Raw genomic sequence first — 17,488 nt, 5'->3', positions numbered from 1 at the left:
GGAGCACGGGGCCGCAGGGCACCGAGACCATATGAGCATAGTGCTCGTCTCAAAGCAGGGACACATTTAGGGTTTAAGGAGTATTGTAGTGACTATGTTGCTTCTATCATATATTGTTGACATCTTATTACACTATGTTAGTATCCTACATCCGGTTAATTTTTTTTAGCTTTCATCCTCTGTCAGCATCGGAACTCCAAGCAATCGTTACGTCCCCCGATCCACAGTATAATCCACGTTTACCATTGCGAATCAAATTGTTAGCTTCTACTCTTCTCGTTTGATTAATGCACTTACGTCGTCGGTTGGAAGGGTGACATGTACCTTTCACACGTTCATTGGGTGATAGAAATATATCACTCTTTCAATGGGTGACAGGTAATGAGGTCCAGGCCACGTAGAATTGTCATTCGCTGGAAGAGTGAAATAGTATAAAATTGCAAATTTTCAAAAAACAACGCATATATTTGTAATTTTTAGATTTAAAAATATATTTAAAAATCCAAAGATGTCTAACTGGATTAAGGACTACTTTCTTTCGAGCTGACTAGAGCCCAGCCCAGCCCAGTTGGAAGCCGTGTCATTCACTCGAGCCGGACCCGTGGGTTTCTTGCATTCAATTCAACACGAGTTCAGTCCCGATCCCCAGATCCGCCACGAGAGAATAAAGAGAAGCCGGTCGACCGTTACTCGCGGATGCCGTTGCGCCGGCGCGCCGTTTCAAATTTCGAACCCCTCGCTTCATCATCGTATTAACACCCAACGGCCCAACCAAACCCAAGAAACCAACCTACCCAACGAGTCCATGGACGAGAGGAGGGAGATGGATCTGCCAGCGGCAAGGAGAGCGGCCACCGCCAGCGGCACCCCCACGGCGACGCGCGGCTCCAGCACGGGCTCCTCCTGCTCCTCCAGCTCCAACCCCGCCGCCTCCGCCTCCACGGGGACGCCGCCTCCCACCACCATCGTGCCGTGGGCGGCCCGCGCCGGGGGCGCGGGGGACAGCTGCTACTACCCGGGGTGCCGCAAGGACGCCAACTGCGCCTGCGAGATGTGCCTCGCCAGCATCAACGCCACGCGGGACCTCATCCTCGCGCCCGAGGCGGCCGCCGCGCGCAGGTTCTTCGCCGGCGCCGCCAGGGACCGGAGGCCCGCGCTCTTCTGCCGCGACCGCGACTCGGCGACGGGATCCGACGTGACGGAGCCGTGGACGCCGCTGATGTGGTCCACGGCCAAGTCCAGGCGGCCCGGGCGGGCGGCGGAGGCGGCAGCCGGGGGCCGCGGGAAGAGAGCCGGGTCGCACGACTGGGCGCTCTACGCGGCGACTGTTCTTGGGTTCTTGATTCTTCTGTGGGTGGACACGGGGCTCGTCCCGGAGGCCGCGGCGAGGGGGTTCGGGCCAAAGTTGTCGCCGGAGGCTGTGGCGTGGGTGGGGGCCGAGGCGCGACTCGCGCCTGGAGGCCTGGACAACAAACTGGGTGTCCTGGAGCAGCGGGTCGGGCACCTCGTCGGCGGCGAGAGGGTCGCCAACTGCAGCTCACAAGACTCTGTCTGGCAATTCCACCAGGTTTGACATTCTTGAACCTCATATCCGTTCTTGGTCTTGGTCGTAGAGACGATTGACCGACTAAAAGTTCGTAATTTTCTTGTACAGGATGATCAGCATGTGTTCCACTGGCGCTGCACGGTGTACAAGTCGGCGGCGGAGGAGGTCAGCGTCTGGGGGAGCCCTCTTCGTACCTCCGGCCTCCTCCCGGCCACTCTCTCGCCACGGCACCTCACCCTCCTCGCTGGCAAGATCACAGAGGTAACTAAACCGCCAAGAACCATCCAATTCTCTGCCCAACCTAAGCACCATCATATTGCTGAATTGGACCCCTTGCCACCTTGCGTGGCGTTTGCTTGCAGTGGTCTGACGGGCGGGTGTGGCCGACAGTGAGGGCGAGCAACGGCAGCTCCTGGGGCTACCGGCGTCACAGCGCGGCGGCGGTGCGGCTGGAGCCGGAGACGTGGGTGCTGGAGTACCAGCGGAGCGCGCTGTTCGAGGGCACACGGCTGATACCGGCCGCCGCGGAGCTGCTCTCTTCCAGGTGCTCGACGATGGCGCGACGGGCGCGGCGAAGGCTGGCAAGACGGCGGCTTTCCGGTGGCGCACAGGCGAACCCAACCTGATTTGGGCTGGCCTGAGATCATTTTACTCTTTGGGGGTGCTTTTAGCTAGCTCTAGGTTCATCTCATCTCCTGTGAGGTCAATCTGAATGACTGTTCTTTGGGGTTTTTTTTTTAATGGGTGTTCTTTTGGTTGGTTGCAGTGATGTTGTTGGCAGACAGCCGTATCAGAACGCTGGTAATCTTTTGTCCAAGTAGTATTATTTAGGATCATCAACCATGATTTAGTACATGCTTGTACCTGTCATTTGTGTTGAACCACGAAGTTGAGGCCCAACCGCATTTGGTGTAGGACTTCTCTCAATTCTTGCAGGAATTGAGTAGTTTCCTGTCCAGTTTCTGCAAAGTTGCTACGAAACTTATGAGTTCTGAACAGATACCTGTTCGAAGTTATAAACCCCCCCCTACGGATTGTGATTACATCTTAAAAAGGATCATCCGAATATTTTACCTGCAATTCGATCGGATTACTTCAATAGACTTCTAAAATGGAGGTGCTCGACGCACATTCCACCTCACAAAATTCTTTACAATCACAATTCGAAACCAAGCATCACCAAATCTCACAGCAACACAAGCAACAACTGCCAAAAGGGAAACTGCCACGATTCCGCCCCCTTAGACAAGTTTGCAAATGTACCGCTGAAACATGCTCTGGGGAGCGCAACAGCAGCAACATCTTTTCTCTCAAATTTGCAAATAAAGAGCTCAAACATTTGCTCTGGGGCGCGCAGCGGCAGCATCCTGTTGACATACAGAAGTTGCTCACAAAACACAGGCTAAACGGTACTGACATAATTATCACTTAAAGGTAGCTAAAATGATACGGAAAATACGGGAGCCCAGATTTGGTTCATCAAGAATATTACATTTAACGACTGTTCCCAAAGGCATGTCCATAGATAACCCTATGAGGGCAAACCAGACTGACGGGGTAATCCTAAGAGGGCAACCCCTTGGGAGGATATATTACAACCCATACAACAGTGCAATGGTACAGTTAAGTTAGATTTAATGGTAAACTACCAATATATATGTCTAAGCTAGTCGATATTCGAACTACTTATCAGGAGGTAACCCAAAGAGCTCTTGGGTGATGCTTTTCGGTGTTTTCGCAAATCCACCACCAAGTTTCAGCATGGCCTTCAACTTTTCCTCCTCACGCTTTACTTGATCCACGCAGTTTAGAACATTGGAGAGAATCACACTGTAATTTGAAGTATCAGATAAGGGGCTGGGATCTGCAAGTTCAGCTCTTTCAGATTCAAGATGCCTATACAGGCTGAGGATGTAATCTTTCCTGGAATAAAGCTTCTGCTCTGCCAGCCTATATTCTGCTTCCTGAGATTTCTTTAGTTCTTGAAGGGCAAGATCTATCTCATCCTCAAACTTGGCAGACATCACGTTGTGATCACCAGTAATGTACACTGGAAGATTTTCAACAGCCATTTGAAACTCATTATCAACCAGTGGATGTATTAGATCAGGATGCCCCAGAAGTGTACCCTCCTCGGGAACTTGCTGAGCCCCAAACACAGTCACACCACTGATAGGTGAAGAATTCTCTCCTACATTGCATACAAAGAAAATAACCCAATTATGCACAAGAAATAAATGGAGCAACAATGCCAATAACCTAGATATCCAACAGTTATGTCAGTCCTCCAAGGTTTCATTAAGTGGCATAATTCAAATTGTGCTGGAATGCTGGATCATAAATAACACGAGGATTAGTCATTTTTACATCACCGAGGCAAGCATAGTGTTACATCACTCAAGCTACACTTAGCGTTTTCTAACATAATGCTTGTGCAGGACACATCTCAGATAGATTTGACTAATATGATCCCAAGGTTCATCATAATCTACGGCATTGAGGTTTCTCAGAATTACATAGAACACCAAATGTCCGAGGCATTCAAACTAGCCTGAGATTTTTTCGACTTACATTCAAAGTCCTAGAACAGTATTTGGCCTTAATATTGTTCCATCCTTCCTATGATTAGTTGCAATAAAAAATAATTGCAAAAGATAAGTTTACCAGCACTGAGTGTTGCCCTGCCCTCATCATCTTCCATTTTCCAAACTTCAACAATATCAACACCGCATTTCAGCTGCATTAAGTAATAGATTGTTAATCCATAGAGTCAAATACTCAAATTACTGAAAAGAAGGCCCATAAAGTATGATAAACTAAGACCAAAATGGGTTACCGACAGTGTGTAGCATCACCAGTTCAGCACCAATCACAACTAGGGCACTGTGCTATTAAGAGAGATTCAAATACATCACATTATACCTTCGCCATCGCTGATCCCATATAGTTCTCCAAGCTTTTTGCTCTTGTTTGTCTTGAGCCACGCAAGATGCATAAGCCCATATTCAGGATAGGTTCAATTTCATCCCTCGATTCAAGAGATTTACATGTTTCCATGAGCTTTTCCACATGCATCATCAAGTTGGTTTTGTTATCACAGCGCCTGCAGTAATATTGCACATCCAAGACAATACTTCCGCCAACAGTTCCCGCCATGTAACATCGAAGAGCACAATCAAGGTGTGCAGCATGCCCACAGATGTAGTTCTCTTCCACAACCGCCTCTCATTTTATGTAGCTGTAACCTCCAAAAGAATAGTCAACAGTCCTGCAACAGAGCAGCAGCACTCACGACAGAAACCAGGCTCTGTGCAGCAAATATCACAAGCCTGTGCTGGTGATGATTCAATAAAGCCTTCTCTCTCAAGGCTGCACAAGTTATTCCTAGCCTTGCATGGGCCGGCTGGATCAGCCACCACAGGTCCAGATTCATGGAGCCTCACTTGTTGGGTACCTGGAAATATTTAGATATTAAAGAGCAGCATAAAGCAAGCAATCTAGAAAAAAAAAAAATAGCAGCAAATATACAAAGACAACATGACGCATCTTATAATGCGTTAGCATACAAAAGCCAGAATAATCAGTATCTCAAACGATGAAATATTCCCCCCTTTGGTTTTGTAGTACCAATACATCACTGGATAGAACCCCAAGCAATTTCCAGACTAGATATGAAGAAAAAATAAGGCAGAAAATCAGTTCAGAACCTTCTTTTGAATGAGGCAAGGTGACTGATCTCGTCTATGAACTAGGATTTAGGGAAAATCTCTGAATATAGAAGATATCTGATTGTCACCCAAGTTGGGAGCAAGGGAAGATGGAGTTGGAGACGACGGAGGTGGAGCTGATGATGCTCTGCTGCCGGAGCAGACAGGGATGGAGATAGTGCTGCTTCATTTCACAGCGTCGCGCAAAGGAAAAGGGATTCATCGGCAGCAAGAGTCAGCCGGAAGCAGGTGGAATGGATTGGCGGCTAGGGTTTGTGGATTGGGGGAAGTTAGGGGTGCGCTCTGTAGACCACTATATATAGAGACAAGATATGTAAACAAAATGGAAAATATAGTATGGGCCTAAAACTTATACATGTACAAAAATGAATAGTGTTCAAAACTTGCCAGATATGGAAAGCACAGTATGGGCCTAAAACTTATACATGTACAAAAATTGACAGTGCTCAAACATGCCCGCAGCTAAAACCTATTTAAATATCAAAATACTTCCCATATTAGATGTTAGCAAAAAAAACTTTGTGAATGGACTGAAATCAGAAATGATTTTGCTAAATTACATTGCAAGGACATACATTGGCTTCACAATAGAGGTAAGTATAAAAGGAGATTCAATGCGTGATAACTGCTGATGTGGACTAGTGGGATTGGAAAGTGAGGTCAATATCCTGAGAAGTTATACTACATGTCATGTAGCCTTTTGCTCCTTGACTTTATTATTTACCACCCAATTGCATATGCAACTCGTACTTTCTATCTTATACACTCAAATCCTCACCTTTTCTAAATGGTTCATCTTTCTTAGGAGGAATTGAGTGATAGGGATGAACTAAGTCTGCGACCAACATCCATCATCCAACAAAGTACAAAAAAAAAAGGAAAAAAAAGGAGGGTCTGCTACACCAAGGAATCAAAAAGAACAGGTTGTGTTGTACAGTTAAAAGGATATTTTGAATTGAGAACTGCAGATGCATAGGGTGGAGTTGTGGCAATATATTAGGTGCAACACAGTCGGCAACATTTGCAGGAACAAGGTGAAGTTCGCATACAAAATAAACACATAAAACATAAGGAGATGTTATGTGCGAAAGCCTCTACAGCAATGACAAAGATACGGCAACATGAAACCGAGATGATTACAGAAAAAGTTATCAGTAGGTAGAGCAGTGGTACATATTAACTGCTTCTAAAAAGATCAGATACGAGATCCAACAAAAACATAGCTACACGCCATTTGCTATAGCTGCTATTGTGCAAATGTATAGAGAATATATATGAAATAAATGGCTTCCAAAGGATGGGTAAATTTCTATATGTAGAAGCGCCAATAGGCCACTACATGCTATCCACTATAGCAGTGCTGGCGGTGCTTTATAGGTCTACAGTGAAACTCCTCTGCGCACAAGCACCTGCTACTTACTATAAGAGCTGTTATGGTCCCGCTATAAGCCCTGTAATTGCACATGCTCACCACAACAGCCACTTATAACAGCTTTCACAACCCATAATCTGGCCCAATAGTGTGACATAGTGCCTCAATGAAGTACTATTTAAAACACTGGTTACATGACAACTATAACAACATAAAAATGCAAAAGAAAAGTATTACCTTTTTGTAGCCTATGTCCTTTAGCAGGGATCTTCCAGATAAACATAGAGAAGAATGTGCTAGGATCAACATCTGGGAACTCTCCCCTAATAAATTCTTCAACTCGTAATCTACTTGCAAATGCTGACTTTTTACCAGTAGCATCACGAAAACGTGAGGGCGGCATAAGATACCTGTTCACAGTTGGACCCGTAACAGAAGTCAACAGCCCAGATAAACTTCAGCACTACCACATGTAGAATGAATAATTTAACTGCAGATTTTGGTTGGTCCAAAGCAAAATTAAGGAATTGATACCTGCTATTCATTTTCTTCTCTCTATACAATGCAAAACTACTAAAATTTGGATCCAACCTAATGGGCCTTGATAGGAGCATCACCTGTCAGCCCAGTTGCCCCCTGCATGAGCCCTGTTTCCCACTTTCCAGTACCATTGATCTCCAGGACATGGCCAATTTTCAGGAGCATAGGGCAAACCTTTACCATATGCATTGCATGAACAGGTATGGCAATAATGCCAGCCTCAGTTCTGCACAATTATGATAAATCAAGTTCCCCAGATATATTCTGTTTTGTTACCACCTCATTAGGGACCTGAAAGCGAAGAAGGGTCTCATTAGAGCATAGTTAAAATTGCACTAAATTCAGCAAACACATAGACACGCTTGCCCCCATTGTATATCCCAATTCCCTATAATTCCCATGATAATAGGGAAAGGGAGGAAATACTAGAAATTGAAACAATGGTCTGGAGAAAAGGGAAATTTCTTTCACTCACCAAGTGAACTCTAATTACAATGGTTCCCAATAGCCTTTTCACCATATACAGTTAAATAAAACTATAATCCACTAATAGTAAATCTGATGTTGTCAAGGCCTCAAAGTTATGCTAGCGTATATCCCTGAGGAGCAACGGTGCTATTCTCTGAAAGATGATGAGCAAGGTGAAGTTTAGTTTTCCAGGAACAAAAAGTTATGTACATTTACGCACATTGACATCTGCAATCCAACATTTTAGAAAAGACATGACTAGTAGTCACATCAACAGTTATATACACTGAGACATGATTGAGCAGCACCAAAATCTTCCTTAAAAGAATTATCTTCCTGGTCAACAAACTAATTGCATTAATCTCTCGTTGTTTGGCAAAAGAAACCAAAAGAACAATAACAAAATGGAATATTTCATTGCAAAAGAGTCGAAGAATTAAGACAAACTTTTGCAAGATAATAATGGGTGGAATATAGCTAGAGGTTAAATTAAAGTTATGATTGTTTGAATAGAACTAAATTACCAATTGTGGTCGAGCAATAATTGGGTGGCACATAGCTAGAGGTTAAATAGAAAACTAGATAATTGAATTCATCAAAAGATAGCAAGCATCATAAAAGAGTATCTACATTACCAATTGTGATCGAGCTATTTTTTTGATATAAATGGCACAAGCTATTTACAGTAGGTAGCTCGCGAAAGTGAACCAGACAAGTCAAAAAACTAGATGTACACAATAATTAGCAGACAATCGTGCGCCAGACCATTGCAGGAACATGCAGGTAAAGAGATGGAGACTGAACGAAGTTCAGATACATGATTTATTATGTTTTCAGGTGTTGGTATTTCCATAAGCATTCACTGAACAAAATGTCTTGGATTGGTTCACAGACAACTTTACCACACTCAATGTTAGGCATAGTGTTATTAGCCACCACGACCAAATCGCCCACCACACGATTGTAGCAGAGTTAGTAAAAGTGCTCAGTCCGTGACAGGCGAATCGTGGGGCTAAGGAAACGTGGCAGCCCACAATTCTGATAATGAACCAAACGCTTTCCTAAGAAAGAATGGCACACCTAAAGTTACAGGTGGCAAAGCTCAACACCCGGCGCCAACATTACCAAAGCCATTTCCTTGGTCAACCGGGGCGAACAAGAAATAACATCAACAAAATAAAATTATAATTGCTTAATAATTGTTAAGGTCCAAAGACCAATACCTCACTTTCATTCACAATCTGATTTGAATTTTCGGCAACGTTTAACTCCAAACCGTTTGGTGCAGTACGTTGAAGTCTCTCCTTTGGCGGTTCTTTCCGCGCCTTTTTTTTCGGAGCACTTTTTGAATTCTCGGCAGCCGCACGTTTCTCCCTATCCTTACTAAACAGCTCCATTAACCTATCTTTTTGGCTTCTGGTTTTCTCTACAAGATCAAAGCAAAAGGATTTAAATCAGGTCAGGGATTCTCAACACATTTTTTTCTCAAGCAAGTTTAACCATACAAGAGTTGTCTGTCAGGATCTACTCTTGACTGATTGATAGCACACAGACCTCGACCAACTCTCTCCAAACATGCGGGTCGGCATGGAACCTCTTGCTCTCCGCATTCCGCTTAATCCTACTATCTTCACCCAAGAGGTTCTTGCACTCATGGAAAGATTCCTTGATATACTTGAGGCTGTTCTTTATGTTGTTACGGTCGACCGCCACCCCAAACCTGTCGCCAACCCCGTTGATGATGTTATCGTATGCCACCATGAAGAACTTGCCCTCGCCCCTGTTCCCAATAGCCTGCTGGTGCAGCAGCGAGTCGATGAGGTATTCATTCATCTTCTCGGACCAGAACACCGCATCCCGGGCCGGAGCATGGCCGGGCTTAATGGGGATTAAGCTGAACCCCCAAAAATTCCTGGGAAATGAACTTCACCGGCCTTGCTAAGGTTGATCCTGCGCGCTGGGAAGAATAACCTAATCGAACCACGGACAGATGGATTGATTAGTAGGGCACCATGCAGCACGCAATTCTACGACTAACTGGATGGAAAGATTCGAACAAAAACCAACTCGTCCCCGGAACAATCCGCCCAAGATTACTCACCAGCGAAAGAAGAAATCAATCCAGTGCCGGATGGACCTCCATCCTACTCCATAAGACTGAGGGAGGACCCGCGCTCCGGCGGGGCTGACTGAGGAGCGGCCGGCGGAGGATCAGTCGAGGAGACGGGGAGGGACCGGCGGTGCTCGGCCGAGTTGGGTCGGGGAGTGTTGGCTGTTTGGTTGGGGGCTAGGATGTAAATGGTGGAACGCATTGGAAACGAAGACGGAGGGGGGGGGGAGGGGGTGTTAAACTCAGACCCGACTGGTGAGCCGGGCTTGGACCGATCCGGGCCGGGCTGAGCCGAAACTACTTATGGTTGCCGTTAGGGAGGATTTGGGTAGCCCAAATTCAAACCCAAAATTATCCATGCTCAATGGGTGTGAGTTACCCAACTAGCAGACAAAGTAGCTATAGTTGGGCGATGGCAAGACGACGAGGTCAGCAAGTAGGGCAGTGACGAGATTGTGGTGGCGTTCATTGGCGTGCGGCCACGTGCGCTCCCTAGGTTCATTGGTCTTCTCCCTCATCCCGCCTCCTGGTCAACTTGCTCTCCTTCAGAGCATTTAAGAACGCGTGGTATCCATGATAGGAGTCCTCCTCGGTTTTCCTGGGATATATGCTCCTATCCTTTTCCATTTGCGCAACCCCATAGAGATCAGGCCTCCCTATCACGAGCAGCAGGAACCACCTACAACTCTAACATCGAATTTCTTCAGCGCTCATTAAACGCGGCCAACAAGAGAGAGGGGGATCAATTCGCTCCTAGTTAACTCAATTTGGTGTCGATTGTTGCAATGTTGCATAGGAGAGGGGGATGGAAGGAAGGGGAACAGCAAAAGAAAGAGACAGTGAAGAGATGAGATATCTCAATGAAGGGGAGGATCTTTGATGTTTTATATCATAAGATGGGTATGGGTAAAAATAGGGATACTGTAGTATACCCTATCTATACCCACATTTGAATGGGTAACCCGTACCCTTCCCAAACAATACGGGTATGGTTTTAGGTGTGGGGTATTGAATATCAACAGGTGATCGGGAATGGGAATGACCTAGGGTCACTGTACATAATGCATGCATGAGAAGTGTTAGGACGAGCCCAACACGACGAAATGTACTGAGCCTTGTACAAGCCCGGTTCAAAATATAATTTCATTTATTTTACAACATACAATGATTGTTTAACTGACCCTGCCTAGAAAAAGTCAATAGAACAACAAGCAATATGGGAAGAAGCTTGTGTGCAATTCGACTTGAATGTATTTTCCGAGGAAGACATCAACTAGCCATTGATTTTGTAGCTGCAGCAAAATCCACAAAGGGTGGAGTTCAAAGTACATCTTGGAAGAGAGTAGCAAAGCAACCACATCTTGGATTGAGATGGCAAGAATGGAACAACAAAGAGAGAACCAACCAACTGAATCTCTATTAAATGGAAAACCACCTATCTGGGGTAAACGAGAAACTAGGAGAAATCTTAAAATTGCTAATCTAATTATTCAACACTCATTTAAGGTAAACGAGAAACTATGAGAAGTGCTGTAAAAAAAAGCTGTAACTACTAACCTAGTTATAATGCGGACTAGCCTATGACTCAGTGGCAAATTTCAAGGTGGGAGGGAGCCGGTGGAGGGCTAGAGCTCCCATCCCGCATATTTCCCCTGTAGAAGTTTCTAAAGAGTGCTAGGTATTAGAGGCCCTAATCTAAAATAAATAAATAGAACCTAGTTATAATCATTTGTTGAGCTTGCAGGCATGTACGACCATGATGCTATATTATTATTGGTCATGTCTTCATCATATGCAATTGTTTAGTTGTCTTAGTATTGTGATAATGAAGGTCGACAGATACTAGATAGAGATATAAGTGGGTACCTAATGATTAATTATGAGCCACTTTTTAGTTTATTGTCTTCTTAACTTAGCTAGGTGGGAGTAAATATTTAGTTTTTTTAGTTTGGGTTCATTCTAATGACTTTAAAATACAAAACTTGCATCATTATTGGTAGATTAACTAGCGTCATCTAGGGTTTGAAATAACAATTCGACCTTCACCTTACGATGGACTATATACGATACACTAAATTCGGTTCGGCCATTTCTTCAAACACAATGGACACGTCGTGGCAAGCCACTTAACCAACAATTTTTTTAATAATATTATTTTATTTGAAAATTGCAAAAATAATAGCCAGAAAAACAAAATTGCAAGAATAGTTGCATATCGGCACACGAAATTCATAGAAAAGGTTTGTCGGCATTCGCGTGCCGATAGGCCCCCGAGTAGACACCGATATGACTGTTGGTAATTGGAATACCATGTGCTGACAGGTTACATCTGTATTTTTTAAATAAAAAGTTGGGAAATATTGAGCCACAGTCATAACTCAGTGTACATCCTATAGAAGAAGTCACACTCGTTCGAAAATATTTTACGTCTACACAAAGGCTGAGGCAATGAGGTGCGCGGTTTTGTAATGAGGGTAAGCTAACAACATCTTGAAGTGGTTCGTTTTTTCCTAATTTTGGTTTGATGTGATTTTTTCAACATTTATTCATTTAGTTGATCTAAATTTTTGTGAGTAATTTTTTAGTGAAGTAACGTTGGAAAGATACAGAATCTAATTTTACGAATAATAGTAGTTGTGAATCATAATTATCATAGAACCCGGTATGGAGGTTACATACGTTGATAACCATAAAGAGATGACGATAACAAAAATTGTCATGTACGGTACGCTTAAAGACTAACCTAACAGTGTGCCGCTGCTAATCCTAACATGCCTTAAGAAAATAAAAATATACCAGGTTACAATAGATGCTCTCTACTAAGTGCACCTAGGATATTTGTCCTTTCTCAGGGCATCAGGGCACTGCGCCTTAGCGCGACGGACTCTCTCCCGCTTCCTTTCCCTCTTTGCTTCGCGTGTTTCAGTCGCAGCGCTCTCCTTTGCGGCCATCCTGATGCACTCCTCCTCTTGTCGCTTCATCCATTGTTTCTCCTAATATTGCTCGTACTTACGTCGTTCGTAAGCTTCCCTCCTCCACCGCATCTTCATATCAACCCACTGCTTTTGGTGCTTATTTTGCTCCATAGCCAACCATTCTATAAAGTCACAGATATGTGGAGGAGACTGGACAAATAAAACAAGTGAGCAGAATAGTAAGACAGTGCATGATATCATATGAAAAAGTGTCATATGAGTGATCTATGTCACTGTACCGGTGAGTACTTGTACGACCTATGTCGAGGGGGGTTGTACCGGTAGTTGGCACACATGAAGAAGCGTAGGATATTTGTTGACGCGCGAAGCCTACGAGGATTATCATAGAAGCACATCGACGGTTCGACTCCCTAGGGATGAAAATCCTCCAATATTTATTGGGTGAGCTTGGTGGAGCTGAGGAAGATATTGCAGTTGAGAGAGCTGATGAATGAGTGGTGTATCAATGGATGAGGGTAGGGTTATTTGTAGTGGCTGGGGCTGGTACATGGACTGAGTGCATGGACTTGCATGGGGGCTGGAGCATAGAATTCGCTGTGAAAGCTGAGAAAGTTATGGCATTGATGCTTGATAGAGATTCCATGTGAAAGTTGTTGCTTTGTGTGGTCATTTCATTCTACAAAAGTTCAGCAAGAAGTTATTGTTGCCTCTCCATAGAAAGCAGAGAATCCTATAAAAGCATTGGGCTTAGAAAAATTGTATTGGTACAATGATAAAATTCGGTCATTTCATTGAAGAAAGTAAAGTACATCACAAATAAGGGTCATCGTAAGCATTTATTGTATGTCTGTGGGTATAGTACATAAGGCAATATGCACCGACTCATACACATTCTACGACAAGTTACAATAACATGGAGTACTCCATCACTCAACGAAACATGTCTTATGGAAAGACACATTGCCGGGTGCAAAAAAATATCTATTGTATAGGTGGAAAAGGTGGAAGCTTCTCATCCAGATATTCCCAACGGATCTTTTGGAAGTAACATCCATGGGGTAGGGCTTGCTGCACACGTACCCTTATATCATTCCATGTGCCATAGGCCCCGACATAGTTGGTATGCCGTACACGTATTATGGAGGAACCTGCATGTTACCGCATGTAGTGATGTACTTATCCCACCACTCTTCATTTAGCTCCTGTAGCCTCATCTTCGACCATTCAACATCCGCGCACCTTATTGCCTCAGCCTCATCATAGCCGTAGTTGATGTTCGCATACTCTTCTTCATCCACGTACCATTTGTACTTGCACCTGGACTTATCATACTGTTAGAGGAAAGTAGGTTAATTAGATGAAATCCGTAGCACAGTAAGATATCAAGCACACTTACCATGTAATAGAACCAAGTAATCGTGGCAACCGGGAACAGATTCAGGCTTGCTATTATACCGCAGTCACACCGTGGCATGCGTGCTCATGCTCTTCTATCTCCAACTCCAGCTCCCTCTTCTTCTGCTTTTAGTCTTCATTTCTCCTTCGCTCTTTGTACTTACGCTTGCATCTGTCAAGGATGTTGCGCCATAGATCGTAAGGGCCCATCTTTCCCTTACCCATGTCAGATCCGAAGCTAGACCCGGAAGCCATGGAAGGGATTATGTTGGACTGTGTTAGAGAAGAAGTAGCCATGAATGTGTTACCCTTATATACACAAGGGGGTATACTGCCAGGAACTGAGTGTGTTGGAGGGAGAGTTATTGCGATGCTAGGGTGGGTCTCAGGGATTCCTTTCGCGCGAATGTCGAAAGCGTCCGTCGACAAAGAGAGAAAGATGTGTGGTACTATAGAAGAAGGGATAAGGTCACGAGCGAGTGTTTCCTAATCATTTTACTGCGTGTAGTCAGGATGTGTCCAAGCTATAGGATATGATGTTCGTGTGTAAAGTCTGAGTCATGATAGAGGTGTTATCATTTCATGGTTAAAGCTTTATCGTGTGGTCAGGATAGGATATGTGTTGTCAGTATGACTAGAAGCAATGTATCCCGATGTACTGCCTTAGCCTTATGTACTTGTCGGTGTATTTAGAACCAGGGGTCCCTAAGTCCCGAGGCCAGGCCGGCCATCCACCACATATCACCGCCCTGCAAGGTAGGTAGAAGCTAAGTCCCGGGAGAAGGTGCTCGGGGCCGCCGCTTCTGGTTCCCGAGCACCCTAGTTCCCCGATGATCCGCAGAGCCCAAATACCAAGAAGGAAGTGCTCGGGAGAGAGTGCTCGGGGCTGCACGTGGCAGCTCCCGAGGACTCGGTGCCCCGAAGGTCCCAGCAAAGTGCTCGGGAGAGAGTGCTCGGGGCTGCACGTGGCAGCTCCCGAGGACTCGGTGCCCCGAAGGTCCCACCGAAGTGCTCGGGAGAGAGTGCTCGGGGCTGCACGTGGCAGCCCTCGAGGACTCGGTGCCCCGAAGGTCCCACCGAAGTGCTCGGGAGAGAGTGCTCGGGGCTGCACGTGGCAGCCCCCGAGGACTCGGTGCCCTGAAGGTCCCACCGAAGTGCTCGGGAGAGAGTGCTCGGGGCTGCACGTGGCAGCCCCCGAGGACTCGGTGCCCCGAAGGTCCCACCGAAGTGCTCGGGAGAGAGTGCTCGGGACTGCACGTGGCAGCCCCCGAGGACTCGGTTCCCCGAAGGTTCGCGCAAGATCATTCAACGACCCGAAGGGTCCCGTCGTCAGGGTGTCATCCAGTCAAAGGCCCAATGCCGCATTTAATAGGCACGCGCGGTCTGACATCCTGACATCCTGATATTCTCAGCTGCCCACGCCCCAGTGTCAGACCCTGCCATACACTGGCAGGGGGGCGTGGGTCCATTAAATGCACGGGTCCCGTTCCGTTTTATCCAGGTGCCTCGGGATAACGTTGCCAAAATCGAAGCGCTCGGCCTGCCACCCTGCCCTGGCAGAAGAACAAGACAGGGTGGGCGCACCGGGCACCTCTGAGGCTGCCCGGTGGGCCCCTTTCATGGCGCCCCGAGGCTCCCGCAGCGGCTGGTGGTCGAATGCGCGCCGCATCTCTCCACCGCCCTTGTCACTTCGCCAAGATGAAATGATTACGCCTTTCTCCGTGGCACTTTGGCATTCACGTCCCCTCTTTTCCATTCAGGATATGTTGAGGTCAGCGCGCCTATAAAAGGAAAGGATGGAGAACACTAGAGAGGAGAGAGCAAGAGCCCCCGACCACAAGACGACCAAGAGACCAGACAACCAACAATCTCCGGCGAACCAGGCCAAAGATAGATCAACAGACACTCGAACCAGCTCAAGTTAAGCTAGAACGGAAGAGCCTCAAGCTCTTTGTAAACAGTTCTCCCCTTAGAACCAGATATCTCCTTGAAGAATCCCCTTCAAGGATAAATATAGCGCTCATACAGGAGTAGGGTGTTACGCCTCCGTGCGGCCCGAACCTGTCTAAAACCCGGCGTACCCACTTTTCCTTGCATTAGGGTGATCGTCTCCCACCAGCCATCGCATTTATTTCCGTTCCCGATTATTTCCCACACAAGCTTTTCCAGGATCATCCCCCCGGCCGAATCTCTAAAAAGGGGTCTCTCGGGATCCCTGCGACAGGAGTTCACTCTCCGACAGTACTATTTCAATGTACCGTGTTGTTTGTAACGTTGGATTTTGTACCGTGTCATGTAACGTTGGATTTTGTTTTCACACGTAATTATAGTAGGGTTCGTAATGCGCATGGTTTTGATTTCGAAAGTTGCAAGTCAACAATTTATTTCATGATAGGACAGCACGCGGATACGTTCAAAAGCGGATAAGATTGCACGATGCTATGCTTTAGGATGGAAGTAGAACACAAGTAATAAAACCATAGCTGATAACATAGTACCGACATAAACATCCTACATGATATAACAATCACATAATAGAAATAACATAAACATGCATAAGTACTGTATAACGACACAGTCAAGGGGCGTCACTATGGCCACGGGCGCGCTTGTTGGGCATGCCTGCTGGCCTCCGCTGGCCTGTTGCTCTGTGACGTACGTGGTCAATGGAGTACGACAAGGGGTCATGCGGAGGGTGCTAAGGGCGTGCAGCATCTGTAGGGGTGGAGGGTTAGGCTACGTCGCCTGCATCGGTAGAGGTGCCCCTGCTATCTGCGATGGACCCTCCTCGTCGGCCAGCAACGACAACCAGTCATCCGTCTCGGAGTGCGACGAGCCAGACGCTGCATCGAAGGAGGCTGGAACTGTTGCATGGTACAACTATATCAAATATCATGCATCACAATATAGTTGAATTGAAAGATACAATCCCGAGTGATACCATTGATAGTGATGAACCTAGAATTAAAGCACTCGAGCGGAAACCAGGAGTTGGCATGTACTGCACCGGTGGTGGCTGAGACGACAAGGTTGGTTCAGTGTGCAAGCGTGGCAGCATAGCCCAAGCGTGTGACGGCGACCTTGTCTATGTGGTAGGCTCGACGACGTCTGCTACTCGCTGGCACATAGCACATCGAAACCTGTCGAGGCAACGCTGTGCCAGCCAACGCAGACTGGCCATCAGCTCGCCCGGGTCAACCCGCTGTGGGACTGACTCCCAGTGGTCCATGAAGTTTAGTAGCTCTGTGCCGACATCCCTACACGTGTCCGCTTGCAATCCCCGAGAGAACACATTTAATAATAAGAATGAAAGTCAGTACAATGAAATATCCTCACGTACCATTGCGTGGTAAGCCAACGCTGGCTCCATAGCGAACGTGTCGGTGACCTCTG

The 17,488-nt window shown here is 46.1% G+C and overlaps 1 protein-coding gene and 1 pseudogene across 1 annotated transcript; one reads left to right on the top strand and one right to left on the bottom strand.

The window, feature by feature from the left end:
- Window positions 1-576: 576 nt before the first annotated feature.
- On the top strand, window positions 577-2,452 carry LOC133914123 (uncharacterized). The gene is made up of 3 exons (XM_062357272.1): window positions 577-1,567; window positions 1,655-1,807; window positions 1,909-2,452. Exons 1-3 carry the CDS (start codon window positions 806-808, stop codon window positions 2,170-2,172), a joined length of 1,179 nt encoding a protein of 392 aa, XP_062213256.1. The 5' UTR covers window positions 577-805; the 3' UTR covers window positions 2,173-2,452.
- A 564-nt stretch (window positions 2,453-3,016) lies between these two features.
- Window positions 3,017-14,174, bottom strand: LOC133914555 (uncharacterized; annotated as a pseudogene).
- Between the last annotated feature and the right edge of the window lie 3,314 nt (window positions 14,175-17,488).

The sequence above is a fragment of the Phragmites australis genome, chromosome 4 (genome assembly GCF_958298935.1).
Source record: "Phragmites australis chromosome 4, lpPhrAust1.1, whole genome shotgun sequence".
Lineage (NCBI taxonomy): Eukaryota > Viridiplantae > Streptophyta > Magnoliopsida > Poales > Poaceae > Phragmites > Phragmites australis.
The sequence above is the reverse complement of the archived record's forward strand: the minus strand, read 5'-3'. Positions and strand labels throughout refer to the sequence as shown.